Source organism: Panthera onca, chromosome D1 (genome assembly GCF_046562875.1).
Source record: "Panthera onca isolate mPanOnc1 chromosome D1, mPanOnc1 haplotype 2, whole genome shotgun sequence".
Classification (NCBI taxonomy): Eukaryota; Metazoa; Chordata; class Mammalia; order Carnivora; family Felidae; genus Panthera; species Panthera onca.
In genome coordinates this window covers 10401651-10428107 of record NC_138348.1, presented here as the reverse complement: position 1 = coordinate 10428107, position 26457 = coordinate 10401651, and the positions used below count along the sequence as shown (strand labels likewise).

The 26457-nt window shown below is 58.2% G+C and overlaps 2 protein-coding genes across 8 annotated transcripts; both read left to right on the top strand.

Annotated features, from left to right (window-relative positions):
* The first annotated feature begins 1049 nt into the window (after positions 1-1049).
* LOC132662569 (membrane-spanning 4-domains subfamily A member 15) lies at positions 1050-9669 on the top strand. Of its 2 annotated transcripts, XM_078434078.2 has the most exons (6): positions 1050-1583; positions 4117-4239; positions 5244-5300; positions 7227-7319; positions 7679-7792; positions 8705-9669. In XM_078434078.2, exons 1-6 carry the CDS (start codon positions 1353-1355, stop codon positions 8819-8821), a joined length of 735 nt encoding a protein of 244 aa, XP_078290204.2. In that variant the 5' UTR covers positions 1050-1352; the 3' UTR covers positions 8822-9669. The 2 variants fall into 2 exon arrangements, with proteins under 2 accessions (XP_078290204.2, XP_078290205.2); XM_078434079.2 differs by lacking the exon at positions 4117-4239.
* Positions 9670-13847: 4178 nt separating this feature from the next.
* Positions 13848-26324, top strand: MS4A10 (membrane spanning 4-domains A10). 6 transcript variants are annotated; one of them, XR_013550245.2, is made up of 10 exons: positions 13848-13957; positions 17360-17578; positions 17957-18080; positions 18599-18642; positions 20269-20400; positions 21593-21703; positions 23525-23646; positions 24464-25205; positions 25254-25863; positions 26194-26321. XR_013550245.2 is itself a non-coding variant. In XM_078433531.2 (8 exons), exons 1-7 carry the CDS (start codon positions 13922-13924, stop codon positions 23627-23629), a joined length of 780 nt encoding a protein of 259 aa, XP_078289657.2. In that variant the 5' UTR covers positions 13848-13921; the 3' UTR covers positions 23630-23646; positions 26194-26318. The 6 variants fall into 6 exon arrangements, 1 of the variants encoding a protein (XP_078289657.2); XR_013550242.2 differs by having other exon boundaries at positions 17957-18076; positions 18586-18642; positions 24497-25205; positions 26194-26318; XR_013550243.2 differs by having other exon boundaries at positions 17957-18076; positions 18586-18642; positions 25254-25693; positions 26194-26318.
* Positions 26325-26457: the final 133 nt, after the last annotated feature.

Genomic DNA, 26457 nt, shown 5'->3' with positions numbered 1-26457 from the left:
CTTGATATCGGCTCAGGTCATGATCTCACGCTTCGTGGGATCGAGCCCTGCATCGGGCTCTATGTTGACAGCATGCATCCTGCTTGGGATTCTCTCTCTCTCCCTCTCTCTCTGCCCCTCCCCTACTCGCTCTCTCTCTCTCTCTCTCAAAAATAAATGAATAAACATTTTTAAAACATTTTTTAAGAGGTAAAAAAAATTAACTGCTCATCGTGACCTGTTTACATCTATTTTTTTAAATGTTTTTTTTTTTGAGAGGTTGGAGGGGCAAGAAACAGAGAGAGAGGGAGACAGAGGATCCCAAGCAGGCTCTGAGCTGTCAACACAGAGCCTGACATGGGGCTCGAACCCCTGAACTGTGAGATCATGACCTGACCCAAGGTCAGATGCTTAACTAATGAAGCCACCCAGATGCCCCCATACATAATATTAAAAAAACAACATTTTATGCAAACAGCATTATAACACATCAGTCTAAAAGACGGCTTTAATCAAGTTGGTGTGCATTATCTCATCTAATTCATGCCAAATCCTATGAGATTGGTCATAGTGGTATTATCCCCACTTTATAGATAAGGAAACGAGGCAAGGGGAGGTGGCCGTCTTGTCCCAGTTCTCAAGTAACAAGAGCAGCCAGGATTCAAACGCTGACTTCTGTCTCCTCAGCCTGCACTGAACCAACTGATCCAATGAGAAGGCTGACTTTTTAATGTCACTGTGTGATCTGGCAGATTCGCTGGTCGCTCTTCTGTGCCCGAGTAAGATCATCTTCTGACAGCTGGGTGCTTCTCCCCAAAGCGTTCACTCGGGTCAACCACACACAGCGCTTCCATAAGGCATGCATTTCTCAGCTACATAAATAGCAGTTGTTTGGGTGGCCAGAGAGAAAGCGTCCATGGCCAGAAATGACCCAGGGGCATTATTTACACAAGCTCATGAGCCGAGCTGAGGGACGGGAAATGGCAGGTGGGTAGATCAGCTCTGCCTCATACTAGCTGTGTGTCCTTGGGCAAGTCACTTGCCCTCTCTGGAGAAGAGAGGCGGTTTAAGTACACGGTCCTCCTAAAGGTCCTTTCCCTGTAACACAGCACAGAGACTGAGAGCGGGGCCTCTGGGGTCAGAGACAGGAATTCAAGTCGTGGCCCTGCCTCTCCTAGAGGCCTTGATCTAGGACATCCCTTCACTTCTTGGGGGGCGAAGCTTCGCCAAGGACAGTCGGTGACTCGGGTGCCATCGTCAGGGACCGCGGTGAGCAGGCACGTTGTTTACACATGAAAAGGCTCTCCGCAAACGTGTAACCAGCAGCACCGTCATTCTCTCCCGAGCCCTCGTCGCCCAGGCCGTCCAGCACCATGTCCGCAGCTCCCACCAGCAACGGCGTGTTCGTCGTCATCCCGCCCAGCGACGCCGGCGGCCTCCGCCCGCCTCCAGCCATCCTGCCCACCCCCTTGTGCCAGCCTCCCGGGGTGATGCAGTTTGAGGAGCCACCGCTGGGGGCACAGACCCCAAGGGCCACCCAGCCGTCCGACCTGCGGCCCACGGAGACGGAGACGTTCCTGACGGGAGAGCCCAAAGCTTTAGGGGTAAGGAGACACCCCCCGCCCCCCACCCCCCTCCCAGGCCACCTGAGGCCTGTGCACACAGGTGCCAGGAGGGAGCGTCCCAGCACCGGAGCACTCACGGACACCTCGGAAAGGGGCAGGCGGTCCATCTATACTTAGTGAGGACTTGAAGATTCCCCTGTGCACCAGACAGACAGACCCATCCCCCCTGGAGCTCACAGAGACCACACCAGCCAAGAAATGGCGAACATGACTCCAAATAGGGTACTTCGGTAAAAAACGACGGATGTGGGAGGGACGACGCTAGTGATGGGGGACAGCCAGGTCTCCGTGGGGAGATGGCAGGGAGGCTACAACCTGGATGCCGAAGCCACGGGAACACGGGGAGCAAGGGGAAGGGCTCATCAGGTGGAGGGGGCAGCAGGTGCAAAGGCCCTGAGGTGGGAACGCGTGCGGCTCGTTCAAGATGAAATAGAAGGTTAACATGCTGGAATGAGAAGGGGGAGAGGAAGAAGGGAGAGGAGATGGAAGCTGGAGAGGTGGGCAGGGGGCAGCTCCTGCGGGTCCATGAGAGATGTCCCATGAGGTCTTTGCCAATCTCAGATGGCCTTGAGTTGTTGGTCTCCAGGCGGGAAGAAAATATCAAATAGGTAGATAGACGGACAGGCAGAGAGGCAGACATATCCATCCTCATACATACATATATAGTGTCTTCAGTTTGTCCCTTGGCCTCAGTTTCCCCAAATGGAAGATGTAAACCTAGCTGAGGCAATGGCGGTGGTGATGACGGCGGTGATGACAGCTGTCGTCTCCCGGGCACGCACTGAGCATGGAATTTGCAGGCCCTGGCTCCTTAGATTCCCATCACCACCTTGTGAGACGGTGACCATGGCTCCCGTCGGACAGATTAGGAAACAGAGGCTTATCAAGGCTAAGTCACTGGCCCGAGGCCACCCAGCTGCTAAGTGGCATCCTGTACCCCAGGATGGCCTGACCGTACAGTTCTGTTTTCAACCCCACCGCTCTGTAGCACACAGGAGCTCTGGCTTGAACAAGCTGGAATTCGAGATTCTACGCTAAAGGCTGCACCACGTCCACTGGTGTGCAAAGGGACCAGACACCGTGCACGGAGACGGGGTCATCAGCCCCTGGAATCCCGAAGCCTCAGAGAGACCTGGGAACCCATGACCTCCAAAGGAATCCAACAAGACAAATCCACATTGCCGGAGAACCCAGAGAGTGGAAACTACGCGTGGGTGTTTGGGAGTGTCACCAGTAGACGAATACCAGCTTTCGAGGTGGCTGGCCAGCCACTTCAGCGCTGGGAGACCCCAGGCAAGTCGCTGGACATCTCTGAGCCTCAGTGTCCTCATCTCCAAATTAGGATAATAACACCGACCTCACCGTGTTGGGATTCGAGGAGGCCACGTCTATAAAACACGCAGCACGTTGCTTAGTGAGGACGGGCACGGGGCCGGAGGTAGCTGGTGTTCCGTGAGCAGTAATGGCAAGGGTGGGAGTGTCCAGGAGCAGGAGAAGAGCCCACAGAGGACAGCCGGGTTGGCGGCGGGGACCCCGTGCCACATAAGGAAACTTCAAAGACAAAAGATGTGCAGCTGAAGAGAGAACAGGAGAGAATATCCAAGGGGGGGGGGGGGGGGTGTGCCTATAAATATCCAAATCCTTGACACATGGAAAGACATGCCTATTCCACGTGATCCCAAGAAAACGTTCCCCAGTCATCTGCTCCCAGTCAGAACTGCCCGTAAACGGACCACAGTGGTTTGCGTGGTGGTGGGCACCTCCCCACTGAGGGCTGGGGGGTGCTATTAAGAAGCCAGGAGCTGGAAAGTTAGGCAGAGGTTGAATGGGGGGGGGGGGGTGGCCTTCAACGTCCCTGCTCCGTTCTAGAACTCAATCGTTACTGAAAACGTATGGGGAAAAAAAAACGTGGCAGAACTTACCAGAAGCCCACATGTCCCGTTCCTTGGGAAACCCGTCCTACTTCTGGGAATGGATCAGCTTCGAAAAACCCAAATCCGAGTCCAGATGTCAGCTCCCGGCACACAGCTGGAATGGATCGGTGACAGGCACTGAAATGAGAGAGATGCTCAAGGAGATATTCTCTGCAGGCTGCAGGGCGACGAGGAGGGAAAGGGTGAGGCATCCGGTGCAGGGAATGTTGTGCCATTGAAACGAGAGCTCAGAAAACCGGGTAGCAACCCAACGGTTGCTGGGCAATCCGGTTGCTGTCCGGATGCCGGACATCCACGGGTCAGAGCACAAAGCAGATGCAGATCCGTAGAAACGCGGCAACGGGGGGGGGGGGGGGGGGGGGGGGGGCCTCAGATGTGGGAGCTGGCTTTCCTCCTTAAGACAGTCCTTGATGGTTGCTATAAGGATGTCTCCTCAAAAGAGCAGAATCGGAGTTTAGTTCCAAGCATCACGGTGGGGCGGGGGGGGGGGGGGGGGGGGGGGGGGAGCGCAGGTTCTCCCCGCGGCCGGCAGGGGGCGGTGTGGAGCCCGCCCGGCTGAGCCGCGCCTGCTCCCGCAGACCGTCCAGATCCTCATCGGCCTCATCCACCTGGGCTTCGGCAGCGTGCTGCTCATGGTCCGCCGCGGCCACGTGGGGATGCTCTTCATCGAAGGCGGCGTCCCCTTCTGGGGAGGAGCCTGCGTGAGTGCCGGGGGGGCCATCTGGGGCTCGCCTTTCACCTCCGCAGCCGCCCCCTCCCACATTCCCTGGGGCACAGCCGCCCCGGGAGGAAGGGGCCTGAATCTAAATCCAGCTCCTAACTGCAAACCCTACTCCAGGCGCCGCTCCTGCCTAGGAAAAGCTCCCAGCCAAGAGCCAAGAGGATGGGACGCAGGGCTAAAGGGCACTAACCACCTGGGTATTACCTGAATGCCAAGCCTCACCCCCAGAAACCCTTCTACTCCCCCTCATGGGTCCCAGCCCTGCAAGAGCTCCATCCCCTGGGAGTCTGACCAGCTCCGAACCCCACCCCCCACCCCAGCCCATTCCTGTGCTCACAGCCCGCCAGGCCCGCCTGGCCATCCACTCCTGCAGCAGAATCGGGGAGCACATGGCCAGTGGGCAATCTCCAACGTCAAGAGAGCACTTCAGGGTTTACATAGCCCCATCTGAGATGGGAGTCTCCCAGCTGCCCCGGGGAGGGGGGGGGGGGTGGGCATGCAGACTTGGGAGTGAGGCCAGTGGGGTCTGAATCCTAGCACCACTGTGGGTCATCATGGAGTCAGTCACTCAGTCTCCAGGCCTGGCGTCCTCGTCTGAAAAGCATAGTCCTGGCCCTGCCTGTCCTCTAGTTTGAGGAAATCAAAAACTAACGCGAGTAGGAGCTAATTACCAGCAAATGGTGACCATCACTTTGCAACAATTCCCCCTTTAGAGAGAGACAGATTTGCATGAGATGTGAATGATGTCCCTCGAAAACATTCACCTTGCCAGCTACCGCCCTATTTCCCGGGACAGGCCCCTAGTAACCAGGGAACACCCTTACAGAGAGATCCCAAGGTTGTTGGCCGGGAGGCAGGGAAGGTGACAGCCAAGGGGCCGCTGCCCTCGCCCTGGTGCCCACGGCCTTGACAGAGCCCAGGCATGGTGTGACCTGCCCCGTGTCCCGGCCGAAGCCTCACCGGGGTCCCCTCGTCTCCACACAGTTCGTCATCTCAGGGTCCCTCTCCGTGGCAGCCGAGAAGAACCACACCAGCTGCCTCGTAAGTCTGAATGGGGGACCCGGGGCCACGGCTGAGGCCTCTCCACTCTGCCCCTCCCGTCCATTCACTCACTCAACAAACATTCCCTGGGGGCCTGCTGAGTGCCCGGTGCCCGAGGACAGCCAGACAGCACAGACACAGGACAGGAGGAACCAAGCAAGATACACTTTCGACATACAATACAGGGGCAGCAAGTGAGGGTCCACAGACGGAGTGCTCATGGCCCTTCAGAGAAAAGGTCTCTTGGAAGAGGAGGAGGCTAAGCGAGGCCTTGGTGGGCTGGGAGGACTTAGAAATCCGGCGGCGGGAAAAGCATGAGAAGACGAGGAGAAGGCCTGGGCAGGGTTGCTATGGAAACCATGTGTGGCTCCACGAGACGGGGGCAGAGGTCTGGGGAGACAAGTGGAAAGAAATCAGACAGAGAGACACGTGGAAAGAAATCAGACGGAGAGACGCGCTTGGTCGTCATGGGTAGTGGCTGGGACCCCTCTGCGGGCAATGGGAGGCGATGTGGGCTTTGCAGGGGAGCGCATCCAGCCAGCAGGCTCCAGGCTCAGCATAGCAGGGAAGGCCAAGGCCCTGCCCTCCTGGGACTTACACTCCAGTGTCTGGTAACAGTTACAGACAGTCTGGTAACAGTTACAGATCTGTAAGTAGTTACAGATCGTGAAAAGTGCCACAAAGAAGCGGGGCAGGGGGGCGGGGGGAGAAGGGGGAGGAATAACGGGTGTCATTCCGCTCAGCCCGGACAGTCTAGGGTCCTGGGGCAGGTGCCACTGAGCTCGCTGTTCAGAGGGAGACAGCCACAGAAGAGCCCGGGGACCTCTTCCCATGGGGAAGAGGCTGGCTGTGGGGACAGAAGCCAGGGCAGATTATAAGAGATGAAGGAGGCAGAGAGGGAGGACACAACAGAGAGGGCGAGGGGAGGGAGACGAATCAGGGCCTAAAGGAGACTGTGGGATTTATTTTAAGGGCCTTTATTTAAGGGAGGCCACTGCGAGCAGAAGCAGGGACCCATTGTCCTATTTGGACTCTCGGGAGCCGTCCGGTGCTGGGCCAGGTGGAGAATAGGTCACGACCGGGCAGGACTGGACTCGGGGACCCTCGGGCTGTGAAGTCCAGGAGCTCAGGGACCTGACTTGTCTCCGCGCTCACAGTGCCTCTGACAGCATCTGGCTGCAACACATACTCAACAGCACTTGGTTGGATTAATTGACCAATTCGTTGATTTCCCGTGAGGCCACTCAGGGCCCCATGACCTCCTCGATGGCATAAAAAAAGAAAAGAAAAGCAAAAGAAGAGTCAGGGATCTTTGAACCTGAGTGGGTCCCACAGTTCCAATCCCCCGATGTAAGGCCAGGGCAATGCAGCCAGAAGGTTCCAGCTGCTGGGTCAAAAGAGCATCAGGTTTTGGCTGCCGAGGGAGGGTGAGCCCTGAGTGACCGTCTGGACCACCCAGACATCCCCTTGACCCGAAGCCCGGGGCCTCCCCGTGAGCGGTTGGCCTACCCTCACCTCAGCACCTGCCCCTAGACTCTCCCCTGCCCCCTGCGCCCTGGGGTCTGCAGTGTGGAATCTCACGGAAGCGACCCCATCACCCTCCCAGCTGGGCCTCGGTGTCCACAGCAGAGGAGGGCCTCCCTGACTCTTGCTCCTGGGGCAGCTGCGCCCGCAGGGCACAGGCCTGGGGGGCGGGCACCGCGCGGGTAGGCAGGGACCCTGCTGGAGACCCCGCCCACAGTGAAAGCGCCAGGGCGACCTTGAGGCGTGGGAGGAGCACCGGAGAAGGGAGAGGGGTCAGAAACGCATGCGTGGCAGGGTGGCCACTGAGCCCTGGCCCAGGGAGGCGGGGGCGGGAGGGCTGTTGCCCCTTCCTCTGTCCCTTCTCCTCCTGGCCTCTTCCCTCTGCTCCTTTCCCTCCTGCAGGTGAGAAGCAGCCTGGGGACAAACATTCTCAGCGCCGTGGCGGCCTTTGCGGGGACAGCCATTCTGCTCATGGATTTCGGTGTCACTAACTGGGTGTGTTGTCAGACGCCCCCCCCCCCACCCCCCGGAGTGGAGAGCATGGGAGAGCCACATCCAGGAGGTGGGGGGGAGGCGAGAGTGAGCCCTGGGCCTGGGCGGAGTTTGTCAGTCCCCACAGACCCCATGGGGGCATAGACCCCGTGACCCCATTCCCAGGCCTGGGGACACGGAGGGGCAGCCCCGCGGAGGGAAGGGGAGGGCACAGGACGCACGGCAGGAGGCCTGGCTCCAGCTCCAGCTCCAGCTCCAGCTCTGCCAGCCTGGCTGTGGGACCTCGGGCAAGTTACCGTCCCCCTGGGGCCCTTCCTCCCATAGAGCCCCGGGCTTGCCTTGACTGTGGGTGTGGTCCCCAGGATGTGGGCAGGGGCTATCTGGCCGTGCTTACCATCTTCACCATCCTGGAGTTCTTCATTGCGGTCATTGCCACCCACTTCGGGTGTCAAGCCACCCGCGCTCAAGCCAACACGGTGAGTACCCCACCCCCAGCCGCCCACCCCACCCGGGGCCTCTGAGGAGGGCTGCTGGCTGGGAAGGCTCTGCTTCCAGCCTCTTCCTTCTTCCTTCGGGAAAGCAATTGGGAGCGGCAACGAGTCCCTTTTCCTCCCCTCTGCGTCTCCCCGCCACCCCACTCTTGCACATCTGGGGACCCAGCGAAGTCTTTGGGCAGGATGGAACTATTCTCCTCGCGACCGCAAGGGGGCGCCAGGACCAAGGGACCAGCGGCTCCGGGAGCCTGGTTGCAGAGCCCGGGGAAGTCCTGGAGGGCAGTACTGTGCACAGAGGCGTTCGCAGGCCGTGAGGCACAGACAGGGGCATCACAGAGGGCAGCGCGCTTCAGGGGGAAATTAGCTTAGCTTCCCCAAATCTGGAGGACAGTGAAGACAGGAAGGGGGGGGGGGGGGCGGGTAGGGCGTTGGTGGAGTAAAGGCAGCCTCAGGCGGGAAAGGCAGGCCGTAGGGTCGGGGGTGCTGCTTGGGAGGTGGCTTTGTGCAAACTGGGAGGTGAGGCCACTGAAAGGCTTTGCGCGGAGGAGTGCGCGCTCACAGGGAGGGAAACTAATCCGGAGGGTCGGCCTTGAACCTTGAACACCCAAGGGAGGGAACCGGGGCAGGGGCCGCCCAGGGAGAAAGAACGCCAGAACTTTAGCTCCTAGAGAAAGGCGACTCTTGTCTCTTTTGTTCACTGCTGCACTCCCAACGCCTAATCGGCCCCCGTAAGTATTTTTGAAATATTAGTGGAGCCGGTGAGTCAGCCTATTATTCCCTTACGGAATTCATTACTAGGGCGCTGTTCTCAGAATGACCACAGGGGGGCACTGCTGCAACACCGCCCGGAGGCACCAGAGCCCTCCAGGACCGTCGGGGGTTCTTTCTTTGCAGCCTGTGATTTTCCTGCCCAACGCCTTCAGCGCTGACTTCAACATCCCCAGCCCCGCAGCCTCTCCGCCCCCCGCCTACGACAATGTGGCATATGTGCCCAAGGAGTCATCCGAGTAGAGGTCACTCCGCCGGTTGGAGTCCAGCCTGTCCCCCGTGGGCCCAGCCTTTCCCCCACCCCCACCGCGTTAATCTGGGGGCAGCCCATCCCCCCACCCCATCCTCACACATCGCGGCACCCAGGTGAAGTGTTCCCCGGGGACATCTGTCCCACACATCTCCCTCAGTGGCTTCTTTCCTTAAAGAGCTAGTTGATGTCAAGGGTGAGTGTCCCTCACTCAGCTCCCTGGGCCCTGTCACCCTTCTGGAACTGTCCCCATGTGCTGCTCTGCATTTCTCTCGGTTTCCTCGGGGGAATCCCTGGCCTCACTGGCAGACAGGTTCAAGGCTGCCCTCTGGTCTTGGGAAGACCGTTAAGCTCAGGAGCCCAGAATCCTCCAGAAAAGAGTCCAAGTGCTGAGGCCACACAGCTGACCGTGGCCTGACCTCAGGCCTCCAGGCCCCAGGACCAGCTCTCTGCTTTGCAATCATGGCAATGTCATGAGCCTCAGTTTTCCCACCTGGAAACTAACGCATTAACTACATGGCATTCAAGGCCCTTCCCAGGGCTCCCCGAAGTCCTGGTCTAAGTCAGGCGATGTCCCCCCACGCCCCCTGGAGAAGCTCATTTTCCTTATGTATTAAATGGAGTCAGGTTTGGGGAGGGTGCAGGGGAGGGCTGAGGCCAGCCCACTGCACCCCAGTCAGCATCCACAGGTGCACAGCCATGGCAGCCCCTCCCCCCCGGGGACCAGAGCTTCCCCTGAAGGTCACTGTGAGCTGAGCTGGGGTCTGAGGCAAAGGACACACCCCTACCAGATGTCAGAGGTCCTGGTGGGTGGCTCGTCTCATCCATACCACAGAGGGAAATAAACAGTGTGGCTTACACTTTGAACTGGTCTCACTGCAATGACTTTTTCTTTTTAACCACAGGGGCTTCGAAGGCTTGTCCCATATTTATCAGAAGATCAGGGTCCCCTTGGCACAGAAAGGGGGCATCTGTGGGAGCTGGAGTCTGGGTGGTATGATCCCGGCGCTTGGTCTGGCCCCACCTGAGCCCAGACGAGCAGGCATCCATATCCCCATTCTACAACTGAGCTTGAAGAGATCGAATCAAGTGCCCAAGGCCACTGGGCTAGCGAGAGGCAATGCTGGGATTTGAACCTAGCTCCCGCTAACGTCGGAGTCTGTGTGTCACCACCCGGCTCTCCAGGTCCAAAACCAAGTGCTTTCCACCAACCCCTTCCCCTCCTGCCTCCTACTTTTTCATCCCAAAGACGGGTTGGCTGCGTTTTTCGGCACCCACACTTCTTCATCTAACAAGCTCCTGCTCCTGCCTCAAGACCCTATTTGACTGTTGCCCCTTCCGTGAGGTCTTCCCAAAGGCAGGCAGTTGGCTGGTGCCGTTCAGCCCTTTCAGGAAGCCCTGGTCCCCAGGTCCTGCGAGTGCAGAGTTGGGGTGGGGTTACAACCAGCTCTGGCTTTCAGAATCCCTAGACCAGGTCGGAGGACTCACAGCGGGGAGTTTTGTGCGGTTTAATTTTCCCAGTGTGAAAATTGCAGCGTGTCCCTTCTCTTCCAGCTTGAAAGCCACCCACCCCAAAAGCCTTCAACTACGGGCTTCCTTTCTCTCTTTTTGATGGAGTCTGCTTCCTCCCTTCCCACTCGCTCTGCTGAAATTGTTCTCTCCAAGGCTGCTGCCATGCTTGGTGACCTCCTTGTCACCAAGATCAATGGGCTTTTAAAAAGCCTTGTTTTAATAACGACCGCTCCATCCATCCCTTAAAATTCACCTCCCCTGGACTCCTCTGGGCACTGCACGCTCTTCAGCAAGAGCTTCTTGAGCACCTGCTGTGTGTCCGGGCTCTGGGGACACCGGGAGTTGGCCGATGTCTCTGCCCTCGTGGCGCTTACGTTGGCTTCCAAATCTGCCTCCCACCCAGACCTCTCCTGTGAGCCAGCTCCAGCATTGGCTTTCCTCCCACTGACAAGGAATTTGCAGCCTCTGTTCCAGCTCAAACCATTTTCCCTCCTGGGTCTCCTGTGTCAGTCAGTGACCAAGGCAGAATCTGAGAGCCATCTTGGTCCCCGCACACTCATCCCCACGTATGATCACCCACGCGATTCTCCTGGCTCTTTCCAACTCGGTCCCCTCCCTCCAGCCTCCTCCCAGCACCTTTGGACCACTGTCATCTCTCACCCACATTGTGACATCCGTCAGCTGACCTTATAGCCTGTGTCCCCTGCTCTCAGCTGGCTCTGCCCATTTCTAGGCTAGATAACAGCCAGAGGGAATTTTCTAAGGCACAAAAGCCATGGGGTTACTGCCCTGCCACTTGGGGCTCTCCTTTGCCCTGAAGCTAAAGTCCAGGAGTCCCAGGGAGGTTTACAAAGCCCTGGAGACAGAGCCTGCTCCCCTCTCTTGTCTCTCCCCATCCTCCTCCGGCGCGTGACCCGCAGCCATACTGAACCTGGGAGACCCTTCTGCCTGGAGAGCAGTTCCTGCTGGCCCGCATTCTCCCATCTGTCCCACTGAGCTCCCACCCTCCTTCAGACCTCCGTGTAGATGCCACTTCCTCCAGGAAGCCTTCCCTATCCCCATCCTTCTCTCCCCCGTCTAGGTGAGGTAGCCTCTGCTGGGCTGTTCACACAGTCACACATCCAGGGTCACATCTCGTCCCCGCCAGGCAGCTGCCTGCCTCCCTGACCCTCTTCCCCGCTGGGCTGTATCGGTTTCCTGCAGCTGCTGTAACTAATTTCTACAAACTCAGTGTTTTCAACAACACATTCATCCTCTGGAGGTGAGGAGTCCTGAGGTCAAGGTTAATTGGCAAGGCCAAGTGCCTTCTGAAGCTCTAGGGAAGAATCCGTTTTCCTTCCTTTTTCCAGCTTTCAGGGCCCTGCGGCAACCCTCGGCGGGTGACCCTGGCCTCCACCTTCAAAGCCAGCAGCCCTTCCGGTCGCTCTCACCGACTCAGCTCCTCCTGCCTCCCTCATGGAGGGCCCCTGTGATTATATGGGGTCCACCCGCTAGGCCAGGATGATGCCCCCTTCTCAGGACCCTTAACTCAATGGCATCTGCAAAGTCTTTCTACTGCAGGGGGTAACCAAGTCATAGGTTCCAGGATTAGGATGTGTACATTGCCAGGCGGGGCGGGGGGGGGGGGGGGGGTCCCTATCCTGCCTGTCACGGCCCCCAAGCTCCTCAAGGGCAGGGCAGACTCCCCGCCCCTGCGGGACCTCCAGCCCAGAGCAGCGTGGCCGGCCCATCCTAAGCGCTCCTTAACGCTTCTGAGAGTGAGTCGGTTAACGCACGAGGGTGCGGGAAGGGGGGGGACGGGTGTCCCTGTGTGCGTGTGCGTCGCGTGTTGTTTGTGACTATGTGGCGAAGCAGAAACCTCTAACCCGGTGAAAAACCACAGCTTCCAGAAAAACATTCATCCCACAATCAAGGAACTAAAGGTGTGGGTGACGAATCGGTGCAAAGCGGGGACGCACAACACAGGAGGTCACGGGGCACCAACCAGCCTGCAGACGGTGGTGGGTGGGTGTCCCGACAGGAGAAATGGACCTTCCCGAGCCGCTGATGGCCCGGCCTCACCTCTCGCAGAAAGGCTGTCCAGTCCGGCAGGTCTGACAGGCGAGTGACCTTGCAGCGGGCGTGACGGCTGGGTGTGAGGGACCCCTGGGAGCGCACGGTGACTCTAATACTCATACACAGCCCCTGACACGGGGCAGGCACCGCTGGAAGCATTTTAATATTCTAACTCGTTGAACCCTCCAGCAACGCCTTCCAGAGGTATTGTGATCCCCACTTTGCAGAGGGAAAAACTGAGGCCCAGAGAGGTCAGATAATTCACCCGAGCTCTCACGGCTACAAAGTGGTAGAATCAGAGGTAACAAGACGCTCCTGACACGATCGGAGAAACCGGAACACTGACCAGATGTTTGACGCTCAGTAGGTAGCAAGGGCTGGGCCAGAGGAGCTCTCTCTGTGCCGCACGGGAGTCGTCGCAAAACCGTACGGCCCAGGGCTCCGCAGGGTCACCGCGCTGAGCTTCAGTGCAGCCCGCTGGGCACTAAAACCTCACATGCCTTGATTGTTTAGTTGTGACACTGGATCGTCGTCTTTTTAAATATTTTTTAGTGTTGCGGATTCTGTGTCTCCCTCTCTCTCTGCTCCTGCCCTGCTTGCATTCTGTCTCTGTCTCTCAAAAAGTGAATAAATGTTAAAAATATATATATATATTTTAAAAAAAAAACGGGGGGGGGGGGGCGCCTGGGTGGCTCAGTCAGTTGGGCGTCCGACTTCGGCTCAGGTCATGATCTCACGGTTCGTGAGTTTGAGCCCCACGTCGGGCTCTGTGCAGACAGCTCGGAGCCTGGCACCCCGGGATCATAATCTTTTTAAAGAGTCCTTATCTTTCAGAGATAAATCCTGCCATGTCTACACGTGCAGCTGTGGGACCCCAGAGCACTGCTTCCCCGTGGGGAGGAGTGGAGGCAGATGGACAAGGTCAGCGACAAGCCCATGACCACTGCAACCCAGGCAATGGTATGTGGGCGTTCACTGGACCATTTTCTCTACTTTTGGAAATGTCTGAAATTTTCCAAAGCTGGAAAGTTGTTTTTTTTTTAACTTTGTTTATTTATTTATTGGGGGGGGGGGGCAGAGAGAGAGGGAGAGAAAAGAATCCCAAGCAGGTTCTGCACGGTCAGCGCACAGCCGAATGAGGGACTCAAATGCACCAGCCGTGAGATCATGACCTGAGCCGAAATCAAGAGTCAGGCACCTAACCGACTGAGCCACCCAGGCCCCCAGAAAGATATTTTAAAAGGCTCAACCGTGACTCTATGAAGATTTACAATCTTCTTCACCCCATCTGTCCCGCATTGTAAACAGGTTGATTTGCCGAAGGAAATTTGCAGCTGTAAAGAGGGTGCAAGGATTTCTACCTGCCTGGGTTTGGGGGGTGGGGAAGATGCTGACAGCTCACAGGCTGCTGGGCATGAAGCAGAAGGCGGGGCCAGGAGGGAAAGATCCAAAGTCTAATGTCATAAAAATGTTCTGATCTTCTGGCATCATCTCTGTGGGGCTGAGTCGGATCCAGAGGGCAGAGCATGGCCGGAAGCTCCCAGTGGAGGTCCCAGGGCCAGGTGAGTGGTCCCCTACAGCAGGAATAAGAAGGGGAGTGTCTTCAGTCAGATTCTATAGAGGCAGAGCCTGAGACAAGGATTTTGTGCGACTGGTTCATGAGGGAGTGCTCTGGGGAGAAGAGCAAAAAGCAGGACGGGCAGGTGAAACAATCCAGGGACAGATGCGGTTTCAGCTGATCACTGGCTTCAGCCTGATCCCACGCCAGGGGTGCTTGGGAGCACAGGCTTGGTCCTGCCCTGAGGCAAAGGGACTGTCCTCTTACACCCCGTGCCAGCCAGTCATTGACTGCAGATTGGGGGAGGGGTGTAGCTAAACTCCCAGAAGGGAGCAGTTAGGAGCACTTAGCACCAGCGATTAGAGCCGCTGGCAATGGGTGCCCCACCCCCCGGTAAATGGGGAGCGGGGGGCACCAACAGCATCTGCCCCAAGGAGGAACCCACTGCCTAGAACCCATCTGCCATCAGTCATTGACCATTAGAGGTGGGAAGGGCTGTAGCTGTTTCCATTCCAATCCCAGAAACTCTCTCTCTCTCTCTCTCTCTCACACACACACACACACACAAATTATGAGAAAACAGAGCCCCAAAGAGGGGAATGGATTTACCCAAGACCACACAGGGCCAGTACTAGAATCCAGGCCTCCTGACTCCACCCTGGAGTGGAGGCCTCCATTTTCTGCTGGCCCCTGGGCTCCTTGCTGGGGACTGTCCCCTTATACCAGCATGCTGTCCTGAAACACTAGGGGAAGCTGGCTTCCAGGAGCTGAAGGAACAAAGGGTACCTGGGCCCTGGCTGGCTTTCCTGGAACCGCCAGGTTGGCTGGGCCTTCGGGGCCTCAGCTGGCTGCGGGACAGGGAAGGGACCAAGGCCATCGCCCCCCTGGGTCTCTGGCTGCCCCCCACCCCCACCCCAATCAGCCCATCTCCACCCAAGCAGCTCTGTACCAGATTCTGGAGGAATGGGACATGGGGCGGGGGGCGGGGGGCGGGGGCGCGGAGAGCGGGGGCAATAGTGTGTAAGCCCTCTAAGGGCTCGTAGCCCACGCCCTCCTCAGAAAGTGGGAACCTCACAGCAGACAGACTGTCCCTCTGGTTCCCCCAAGTCCCGCCCTCAGCACCCCTCCCTCCCGGTAGCAGGACATCCCCGCAGCAGACCCCTGTCCCGAGAGAGAGTTGTGTGAAATTGGAAGTGGCACCTAGGGATCGCAGTCCAATCCCCACCCCGACCACACACGATATGCGCAGGAGAAAACCAAAGCGGGGGCAAAGAAGGCCAAAATCCCCTAGAACCAAATGTTTGCCAGTTTAAGGCCTCTCGTCCCAAAAGCGTTCCACACAGAACAACTGTAGGGTCCATGGACTACGAGAAAAAAGGTTCCACGGCCAATTCAGTGTGGGAAATGTCCTTAGTGTTAAAATCGGGTGCTCCCCTACAAGAATTCTCAGGCCCTCCTCTCTGCTAAAGAGGGCGAAGTCGATAACCAGGATTTCCCAGAATTTCCCTTCTGCTCCTTTTCTGTCCTTGTCTGTGTTCCATGGAATACATCTTGAGAAGGGTTACTCTGCTTCCCTGAACACAACCCCCAAGTGGATATTTGAACCCTTCCCACTGCCACATTCTGGAAAGTGAAAGCCCGGGTACGAGGCGCACCTCCGGGGACCGAGGTCTCACGATCTCCCCGGACAACCCAGTCCGGCCGGGGCATCTTCCTTCTTTCTTGCTCCCCAGTGGCATCCAGGCTCAGCTCTAAGTCCCGCCTTCCCCTGGTACACCAGAGAAGTCTAATCGCAGTGGGTGGCTGACTGGATAGGCCTCTGCCACCTGCTGCGCCCCCCACCCTGCGCCCCCACCGGTCCAGCTGGCTCTGTCGGAGGGGCTCTGCCTGAAATGCCGGGAATCGAGAGAACAAATCCCCAGGCGTAGCTGGGTCAGGTCACTGAAGAGTCACATCATGATGTCGTGCATCATGGTGAATCTGGGCTCAGCTGCTGGGACCCCCAGCCTCTCCACTGAATCGGGAACCAGACCAACGGAGACATTTGTCAGAGGGCCCAGCAGCTTGGGCAGAGCAGTGGCATCCAACCACACAGAGACCCAAACCTCAGGCGCTTTCTTGCTGTGTGACTTCGGCCAAGGCCTCGGACCTCCCCGAGGCTTCGTGTCTTCGTTTACAGAATGGAGCCAACTTCCCGGGGACTGAGGCACGTCACGTAGCATGGAGCCCGTGCCCCTTGTCTGGCCCTTTGGCCCTTGGACACGGTCCCTTCCTTTCCTCCCCGTCTGGAATTTAGCTATCCGAGCCCCTTGTCCATCCCAGCCTCCCCAAAGCTCTTACCCCCTCCTGCTTTCTGCACCCCCACGGCAGGAAACCTGCAAAAATGGGGGTGCTCAAGCAGCACCTCCTGAACTCATTCAGTTGGGATTAAAACTGAGAATTAAAATCAAGGGGAAGGCGCCCCCCCCCTTTCTTTTTACCAAAAAAGAGTAAGAACGGTCCACTTCCGTTACTTGTGAGTCCCCTCCCCATGGACAACCATCTCCTACCTCAATTTCCATAAACTGGCTCCCCTCCCCTCTGCACCCCACCTCACTTCCGTTCTCCTGGGAAAGACCAGCTTTTCTCACTAAGTCCCCAGGCAGCCCCCAAGCCCCACGTGCCCCAGCATCCATCAGTATACAACATCGTGACCGGGATCCTCAGCAAGTGGTGATTTCAGTCCCCCGCAAGGTTTTCCCTCAACCTCTCTCTCACGCCTCTTAAAACATCCAGAACGTTTCCTTTCATTCACTGAGGCAACAGTGTGTAAAGCATTTAAGCGCACGCACTCGGGAGCCAGTCTGCCAGGCTTTGAGTCCCAGTCCAGTCATTTCCTGACTGTGTGACCTTGGGCAAGTGGCTTAACCTCTCTGGGCCTCATCTGCAACATGGAAACAAGCCACAGGACTTCCCCAGAGGTTTGGGACAAGGATAACATCGGATAATGCATGTAAAGTGCTTATCCCACTGCCAAGAATGGAGAAAATGTTTGTAAATGTTGACTCACTGTTAAATATTGACTTCCTGGCTCAGCAGAAGTTTCCTTCCATCCTCTTTCCCATCGAGAGGAACCACCATCGCCAGTTTGGATGTGTTCTGTCTTGCAATGGCTGGGAAGTTTGACCCTTTCTTCTGCCCCAGAAGGAGCGGTGTCCCTGCAGTGCCACAGAGGCTATAAGCGGCCGGTCCTCCCCATTCCCAGAAGCCAGGTTATTCCAGGTCAAACCAAGTTCAGGGGTTACTGAGCAGGGCAGACTGTTCTGGAAGGCCCTGACCCGGAGAACAGAGGTGACACTGAGTCTGACCAGACATAAGCCCCAGAAATGAGATGCGTTCTGCCCCAGCCTCTCTCCCTCCTCCGCAGCTAAGGTCCTTGGCCCAAGTCCTGGCAGCAGAAGGCTACAGAGTTGCCACAATTATTCCCAGAATGGAAGTGAGGGGGCTCCCGCCACAGCAGGCCCCCAGCCCAACCTGGCCCGGCCAGAGATACCTGCCCCCGGAGCTGAGCCCACCGGGCTTCCTGCCTCCAGCCTGGCACCAGCAGAAGCCCAGGAAGAGGAGCAGCCTTCTCAAGGAGCTGGGCGTGAGTGCCCACTTCCTGGGGCCCTGGAAGTCGGGGAGGGGGACACCCGGGGAGCCCCGAGGAGGGAGGGAGAGAGGAGAGCCTCCAGCTGGCCTCCTTCACACTCCTGCTCGGATTGAAAACTGAAAACGCCACCGAGGGGTGGGAGAGACTGTCTACACCTGCACCAGCACTGGCTCCGTGTCACTCACAGCAAGTCCTCAACAGAAGTCTCTCCCCTTCCCTTCTCTTCCGTCCCCGCCTCTCCAAGGGGCCAGTCCTTCCCCGTAGACCCACCAGGATCCCTTAGAAGGTGGGCAGTGGGCTGGGATCAGCCAGCTGGCACAGGGCACCAGCGGGTCCCCCCAGCAGTGGCTGCCTGTTCCCTCCCGCCCCCAGGCCTTCCATGTTGTCATCGCTCTGCTGCACTTGTTCTTTGGGGCTTACCTGGTCTCTACTGTCACGGATCTTCACCTGGTGGTGCTGAAGTCTTGGTATCCGTTCTGGGGGGCTGCCTCTGTGAGTAGGTACCAAAACACGGGCCGGATGTGGGGGTCCGTGGGCAGGCCTGGGGGACCCCGGCATTGGGGGCTGGACGTAGGTGGGTCAGAATGAGCTACTGGGGGGGGGAGCGTGTGCCCACCCCTTTCTCCAGCCTCCCTGCCTCTGCTTCTGTCCTCTTGGCCCCTCCCAGGAGGCCCCTTCAGGCCTGCATCCCAGGGGAGCACTCCCGGGCTGTCTGCACACTCCCCTAACCCGACACGCGCATCGGCAGGAGGGAGAGCATGAGCTGGGGACTTGGGAGGGGTCGGGAGGCGCTGGGCACAGCTGCATCCCCGGTGTGGGGGCTCGGGTGCACAGGGGAGACCAGCATGGCCAGGGCAGGTCCAGGATGGGCCACGTGGTGGGCAGGGGGAGCTCCTTGCCACCAGAGCTCGGCTTTCTCAGAGAGTAGCCAGAAGAGAGCGAATTTGTGGGTTTCAGGGGACCCCGACCTCCCTCATGACTGTTGCCAATCTGGCCTGCAGTTTCTCATTTCAGGGATCTTGGTGATAACGACGGACATGGTCTTGAAGACTTATCTGGTGAGTGGAAACAGTGAGGTCACTCCCTCCCGTCCCAGTCCCCAGTCCTCCCCGGGTCAGCTCTGTGAAGGGCGTCCGTGTGGAGTGCAGATTCGGGAAACCGTTCTCTGGGATTCGCTGGGAGCAGGCACGGGTCTTCCCGACAGCAGAAGGGGCCCCGGGGCCCCGAGGTCTGCCCCTCCCCCACTGCCCTTCCTGGGCCCCAGTTCTGTCCTCACGTCCGGCCCGTCTGGCCTCATGTCTGCACACCGCGGCCCGACCCGTTGTTCCGCGGTGCAAGTCTGACCCCACCCCTCCGTGGCCGTCCACCTCCTTGGTGCCCAGGAGCCCCTGCTTGCCCCCAATAGCAGCAACTCCACGAGGCCTGCGGGCCCTGGCCCGCTTTCTATCTGCTTCTCATCTCTCAGAGACACCACCGCCAGACAGGACTCTGTCCTCCTCTGTGCCGCCCTGTCCGAGGCCTGAGAACTTTGCCCGCTCCGGGTGGCACATTCTCGCCCCGCTTTGGCTCACTCCTGATCATTCTTCAAAACTCAGCCTCCGTGCCCCGTCCTCCTGGTAGTCCTTCCCCACCTGCTATGGCTGGCTTCTGTATCCCCACAGCTTGTTGGACTTACCTGTCTTCTCATCTCTCTGCGGTACACTAAGCCGTGGGGTGTCTGAGCACCTTTCTAGCACAGGTGGGCTGGAGCAGCCCGGGGTGGCCCGAGTGGGCCCAGAGTAAACACCGACACAAGACTGGCCAGATGGATGGACATCGGTGACAGAAGGACCCTTCCTACCCCCTCCTACTTCATGGCCACAGCCCACCTTCTGCCCCACAAGCCCTGGCCTGGCCCACATTTGTGCCCTTCCGGCTGGGCTGGGCTGGGGCCATCCCCCTGCCTTCTCAAGAGGCATAGATAACAGGGCAGTGTGGTGCCATTTACCCACAGAGGCAGGGGATGCATGGCAAAAACCTGCCATTCCTCCTGGGCTGGGCCCCTTTCGGAACCAGAAGGCTCCCCCTTCCTACACCTGGGCAGAGGGAGGCTTTACTGCAGGGACGTCCGTCCTGGTACAGGTTGGAGTTTCCATATGTTCACACTCTGTCCATTACAAGGGTCTGCTCTTGATAAGAGGCTCTTGGAATCGTGTTCAACCCAAGACGGTGAGGCATGGGGACATTTCAGGGACTGTGCCGGGTGGGGAAGGAGGCAGACCCAGAGTGTGTGAGTGTGGGGCACCGTTGGGGCTCCTCCTGCTCTAGCCTATGGAGCGGGGAGGATGGGTAAGGGGCCATTTGGACGTCCAGTGCCCTGACCAGGCGACATATTTGATGCCGGGATGGTCAAAACCAGCTTTGAGAGGGAGACAGTGGTGGGAACATCCCTCTTCGGTACAAAGTCTGTGGGTCGGGAAGCAGCCCTTGGGTTCCCCCAATCCTGTCCCATAGAAGGTGAAAGCCACCTGGGGCCTCCCCGGTGGTCAGCTATCTCAGAAAGTCACATTTAAATGAGGAACCTCGGGTCCAGAGACAGGCAGAGTCTTTCCTGAGGCCACAGAGCAAGCACCTGGCAGGCCTAGACACGGGGCCGAGATCTGGGTCTCTAACTTTCGGGCGACGGTTGTGACTTTTGCTTGTAGAGGATACTTTGCCTGACAGCACACGGCGTCAGCTTCTTCTGCGTGCTAGCGGGCCTCTTTGTCATTGCCAAAGATCTCTTTCTGGAGAGGACGTTTGATTTCCCGATCTGGACCCCGTACCCCAACAGCACAGTGAGTGCCCCGCCCCCGAGGGTCCCCTGACTCCCAGGAAGGTGCGGCCTTGGGCTTGTCCAGGAGGATGCTTCTGGCTCTCAGGAAGCCTTCCAGAGCCCAGGCACCGGAGCTGAAGCCCTCAGCCAATCTGTTCCCACCCCGTCCCTCCTGAGGCACGGGGCAAAGGGGGATGCTGGCTCCTCACTGGTCAGCGTCAGGGAGCTGCGGGAGGCCTCGGGTCACTGAGTCCGAGCCCACTGTGGCAGGTAGGGGACCTGAGGCCCAGAAGGGAGAGGGGCCCATGTGAGGCTGAGCAGCAAATTCAGGACCCCCTTCTAGAACGGCCAATTCCCTGGTCAAGGCTCTGTAAACGACATAGCCCCCCAGTGACCCCACTATGGGTGAGCCTCTCAGCAGCCCTGCAGAGCAGGCTGAGTCTACTTCATTACCCCCGTTTTAAGGGAGTGAACACTGAGGTCCAGAGAGGTTAAATTCGTAGACCGAGGCCACACAGCAAGTGTCAGGGGTGCAGCGAGGCCTCAAACCTGGGCCTACAACTCGGAGCCCAGGGCCCTTTCAGCACAGCGTGGGGCCCCTGGAGCAGAAGGTGGGCCCGACACTGCACGTGGTGGCTGCTGGCCTCTGGGCCAGGTCCCTGACCACGGTGGTGGGGGGCTGTTCCTTATCGAGCTCCCCCATGCACACGCATGTGCAGGCACACAGGCAGGCCTACTCACACACACACACACACACACACACACACACACACACACTCCCCATCCACACGCTCGTGCCCTGTGAGATGTCCCAGCTGCTTGGTGGTCCTAAGCCCAGCTCCCCCCCAACAATAAAAGGCGCTCCTTCTCTCTGAGCCTCAGTGTCCCCATCTAAGTGGGGCTGGATGAGATGGCACTTAAGGCCACCTGCGGTGCCACCAGAGGCCCACAAGATTCTCCAGCCCTCCAACATCAGACAAATAAATGCTCGCTGAGGACCCACGGGTGCCGGGAGGTGGGCGTAGAGCAGCGCCTAAGAAGGACCCTGTCCCGGCCCCGCGGAGCCCCCCCCCCCCGCCCTCCCCCAGGCACACCTGGCGGCGGAAGCCCTTGCTGCCCCCTGTTGGCTGGGTCTGACCCCGCCTGCGCCAGCCTGAGGGGTGCAGATACCCAGGAGGCCTCTCTCCGGCTCCCTCTCCCCGTCTCCCCTCCAGGTCCACATCCAGAGGCTGGAGCTGGCTCTGCTCTGCTTCTCCTTCCTGGAGTTCTTCCTGCTGAGCTACACGGCCGTCACAGTCTGCAGGGCTGGCCGCCGGCCTGCAAAGGTGAGGCCCTCCAGAGACGGGTGGGGACGCGAGGTTCGGGAAGGGGAGGGGGCAGGCAGGGGTGTTGCTGAGCATTTACTCAGTGGGGGCCACAGACAGAGGCGGGACCACAGTCCAGCCGGGGAGACAAGTCAGGGGGGAGCAAAGGCTGACTGAAGGTGAAAATTGCAGAGTCACTGAAGAGAAAACATCTGTGGGCCAGGGAGCTGTCACAGGGAGATGGCTGGAGGCGGAGCGGGATCCCGACTTGCAGGCAGGGTGGGAGCAGGGGCCTCCAGCAGAGAGAATGCCATGGACACTGGCTTGGGGCCAGGAAGGGGAAGGCCAGGAGAGCTATAGCATGTTGTGGGGTTTGGCTGTGGAGGGAGTAACTGAGGTGGGATGGGGGGGGGGGGTGGTCCTAGGAGACTGAGCATTTCAAGCTACAGGCAATCCCGTTATGAGCACTTTAGAAAAACATGACTTGAAGATTAAACACACACACACACACACACACACACACACACACACACACAACCCAAAACCCATGCCGTGATTTAGCTTAATCTTCTCAACAGCCCTTGGAGGTAGGTAGTTACTTCCCCATTCTTAAGATCAATAAACTGAGGCTTAGAGAGTTTCCTTCACTTCCTAAGGTCAGTCAGCCCGTAAGGAAATCCAGGAATCAGTCTGAGGTGTGTCCACCCCATGGCCAAGTGCTGGTCTGCCTGGGGTTGGGGGGGTGGGCGGGGACGGCAGAACGGCAGGCTGGGGCCAGGTACATTCTGGAATAGATTAGCTTCGCCCCACGCCGGTGACCCTGACCCTGACCAGAGGTGATTTTCCTAGGCCCATTTCTTTAAAGGAAAAAAGTTCCCATTATAATCTGAACTTTCCGAACACTAAAAACATGTGATCCCGGCGATCCTTCGAGTTCGACACTCAGAGCGTTTTCGCATTAGTGCCATCCGTTTTTGGGGTTTTCACCTGGCACAGATAGGATCGTGTGGCCCTGAGCTTTACCAAACCCCCTCCGGTTGTCCCAGTTACTGCCTGGCTGGCTGGCAGGAAGTCTTCTCGTTAAGACATCAGAGAGCTGGAAGGGGCCTTGAGTCACTGAGGCCAACCCCGCCCTACAGGATGGGGACACTGAGGCCCCCTCCCCAGCTGGGGGAATTCACAGTCACCGCTCCCGGATATCAGCATCTGCCATGTGCTGGGCACTGTGCTAAACACTGCAGGCGACTCTCTTGGTTGCCCATTGCCATGGCCACAAATTATCACTAATTCTGCTTACGCATATGGAAGAGGAAGCAGGAGGCTCAGCAGGGTTAAGTGACTCCCCACTGTCACACGCGGTGAGTGGCCAAGCTGGCCCTCCCCCACACGCCTCCGTGCCCTCCTCTGTCTGAGAGAATGGCTCCGGGCACAGGCTTTGCAGCACCCTCGTCACAAACGAGTGGTGAGGACAGGACAGCAGTCACCGGGGACATTGCCAGCATGGCCCCTGGAACGTGTTCTGGCGAGGAGGGACCCTGGCAAATCAGCTGGTTCAGTCCCATCAGGGAAGCTGACAGGGCAAGTGATTTGCCTAAGGTCACCTGCACACGAGTAACAGGCTCAGAACCAGGGGCGAGTCCCCCTCTCCCTGCTCCCTCCTCGACCACAGGAAGGCGGAGAGAGGCACACACTGGCCTTCTGGAAGTCCCTCCGTCGTCTCTCAAGCCTCGGTTTCCCCATCTTTGGGGGAACCTTGAGCACGTAAGCCCGTGGATAAGTGCTTTGTGAATGGCCACTCACTCCCCAACTGTAGCAGCAGGGACGGTGGCTTCTCTTTTGCAGGAAGGTGACTTATCCTTTGCTCCGGACACATCATCGTGGGGGCTCAGGGGGCCACCGATGAGTCCTCCACCAACCTATGAGGATGTGACTTGGCGTGACATGTAAGACGAGCCAGAGCAGAGGTGAGGAGGCCCTGGGCTCCCCAAACTGTCAGAATTCACCGGGTCCCTTCTCCCTGCACAGTTCCGAAGAGGCGGTTGCCAGAAAGGGGCAAACGGTGCTATTGCTAGAAATGTCTGCCCCGTGCTGGTGGCCGAGGTAGAGGCGGCCCCCATGCCCGCAGGCCCAGAAGGGACCCCCGGGGCCCCACCCCCTGTAACATGTCAGTTCCTCAGCTGGACCAGAGCACGGCCAGGTCCTACCCACCCAGGAACAGACCCCAGCCCCCACTCCACCCCTCTACCCTCCCTGTCCGCTGCCCTCCAGTCACTGGCGGACACATGGGGAGCTCGTCCATGGGGGGGCCGTGGGGCGAGTCACAAGGGAGCCTCAGAGCCCAGGGAGGCCTGGCCTCCAGACTCAACCCTCCGTGAGGTCTCTGGGGGAGCGTGGGTCTGAATCCCTGGATCGGGGGTGGGCGCAGCCGGGGCCTCGAGTCGGATGGAAACGGGGCCCAGTTCTCCCCCACAAACGGTTAACGCATCTCCCTGCCTCCCTGGGCCTCAGTGTCTCCACCTGTACTCCGAGGGAGAGGTAGATGATGGGACCTGGGCCTCGAAGCTGGAAAGCTCAGAGATAGGAGTCGGGTTCGGGATTCCAGCTGTGATACCCAAGGCTGTGAGTGAGGCTTCAGGTCCCGGGTCCACACCGGCTGGCGCCGCGGAGTAAGCCAAGCGAGGGAGAACCGCCTTCTCCGTTCCTGAATGTAGCCTTCCCGGGACAGTCTGTGATTCCTGCGATTTCCGGACTGTATTCTATTCCCCTCATGTTTCCATAAAGTGATTTTTCTTCTCGCCGCGCATTATCGTCGAGGGGAACTTTGTGTCAGCAACACACAGGAGGCCGATACCTTTCCACAAAAAGAAGCAAAGCACAAAAATGATGGAAACGCTGCAAACATACGACGAAACTCGCTTGCCACCCCACGCGGTGATCTCAGCACCTGCTTCTCTGCCTCTTGCCACCCCGGCGTCCCTGAGGCTCCACAGACACTGAGCCACCCCCTTGCCCTTCCTCTGCCTGGACTCTCTTCCCTGGAGAATCAGGCCCTCGCTCTGCCCAGTAGAGACGGGGCTTCTGACTCTGGGCCACAGCCCGTGTCATTTGCCGCTCCCATCAATCTGTGATGTAGGTTCTGTCACTATCCCCGTGACACGCAGGCTCGGAGATGTTAAACAGGCTTCCCGAAGGCACCCAGCTGGTAAGCAGTAGAGCCCAGATTCGGACCCGAGCACCCTGACTCCACGCTGACGGCGCCCAGATGTGGCGACAGGATGGCCCCTGCTCTCCAGGAGCGCTACTCTCACTGGTCAGATGAGATGTGCCCGTATGACAGCCACCACAGTCCACACGGCAAAGTCAGCCCTCAAAGTTCACAGGAACCCCGTCTTCCCAGATGGGTCGTTTGCCGTGTGGTAGCCCAGGTTTGCAGCTGTCCGGGATCGCAGTCCTACAAAACCCCAGGGTGCAGCGATGCCCTCGGGGTCCCCGAGGCTCGCACTGAATATTCCCGGGGTTCAAGGTTGTCTGAATTCTGTCGTCACTGCACTGAATATTCCCAGGGTTCAAGGTTGTCTGAATTCTGTCGTCACTTCCCTTGTTGCCACTCCTGGCTGTCACCTCTGGTCTCAGTTAGTGACTTGCCGGTAACCTTTGGTCTCTGCTTGTGTTCTGCTGCTTCTGCGGGTCACAGCTGGCTTTGGAGCAGAATGTCAAGCGTAAGTCCCTGGCCTTGGACGGAGCATCAGAGGGCCCAAAGCCATGCCGATGTGTGGGACAAACGGTTAGGACAAAGAATCCGAAGAAAAGAACCTCAAAGCCTGGCTGTCTGGAGATCCCGGGTGCAAATTTCCGCTCGGGCGGTGGCTTCCTCTGTGACCTTGACCCGGCCCCATCCCCTTACAGGGCCTCAGTTTCCTCACCTGTAAAATGGGATGTTGTACTGGACCAGTGGTTTCATTTCAACCAATCTATGAAAAGGAGAGTAGAGCGACTCAACTGGGGTGTCAGGTTAGCACGCCTGCTTCCTCTTTCTCCATGTGTATCCGTCTCGGGCATGCACGTCCACACCCAGGCACCCTTGCATCTCCGTGTAAGCTTTTGTGTGGAACCATCCGGAAGTGGCAGACACCACGACCCTCCGTCCCCAGATTCTTCTGCCTGCATTTCTTCCTGAGAATGTGAGCATTCTGCATAATCACAATAGTATTATCACAGTAAGAACATTAAAGATGATTCCAGGGTGGGGCGCCTGGCTGGCTCAGTCAGTTAAGCATCCGACTCTTGACCTTGGCCCACGTCGCGGCCTCGCAGCTCGTGACTTTAGACACCACGTCGGGCTCTGCACTGGTGGCCAGGAGCCTGCTTGGAAATCTGTCTCTCCTTCTCTCTGTCCTTCCCCCTCTTGTTTTCTCTCTCTCTCTCCCTCCCTCTCTCTCTCTCTCTCTCTCTCTCTCTCCCTTTCTCAAAATGAATAAATAAACATAATTTTTTTTTTCTTTTAATTCCAGGGCGCCTACGTGGCTCAGTCAGTTGAGCGTCTGACTTCGGGCCAGGTCGTGATCTCACGGTTTGTGGGTTCAAACCCCGCATCAGGCTCTCTGCTGTCAGCTCAGAGCCTGCTTCAGATCCTCTGTGCCCCCCCTCCCCTACCCCTCCCCCCTCTCAAAAATAAATAAACATTAAAAAAAATTGGGGGGGTGCCTGGGAGGCTCAGTCGGTTAAGCGTCTGACTTCGGCTCAGGTCATGATCTCGCGGTTCATGGGTTCAAGCC

Excerpts from the sequence above, each read along its gene's own strand:
- MS4A10 (XM_078433531.2), top strand. The coding sequence starts at position 13,922 with ATGGCCGGAAGCTCCCAGTGGAGGTCCCAGGGCCAG. Across the intron at positions 17,579-17,956 it reads GCCTTCTCAAGGAGCTGGGC|GCCTTCCATGTTGTCATCGC; the intron begins GTGAGTGCCCAC and ends TCCCGCCCCCAG. Across the intron at positions 18,643-20,268 it reads TGGTCTTGAAGACTTATCTG|AGGATACTTTGCCTGACAGC; the intron begins GTGAGTGGAAAC and ends TTTTGCTTGTAG.
- LOC132662569 (XM_078434078.2), top strand. The coding sequence starts at position 1,353 with ATGTCCGCAGCTCCCACCAGCAACGGCGTGTTCGTCGTCATCCCGCCC. Across the intron at positions 1,584-4,116 it reads GAGAGCCCAAAGCTTTAGGG|ACCGTCCAGATCCTCATCGG; the intron begins GTAAGGAGACAC and ends CTGCTCCCGCAG. Across the intron at positions 7,320-7,678 it reads ATTTCGGTGTCACTAACTGG|GATGTGGGCAGGGGCTATCT; the intron begins GTGTGTTGTCAG and ends TGTGGTCCCCAG.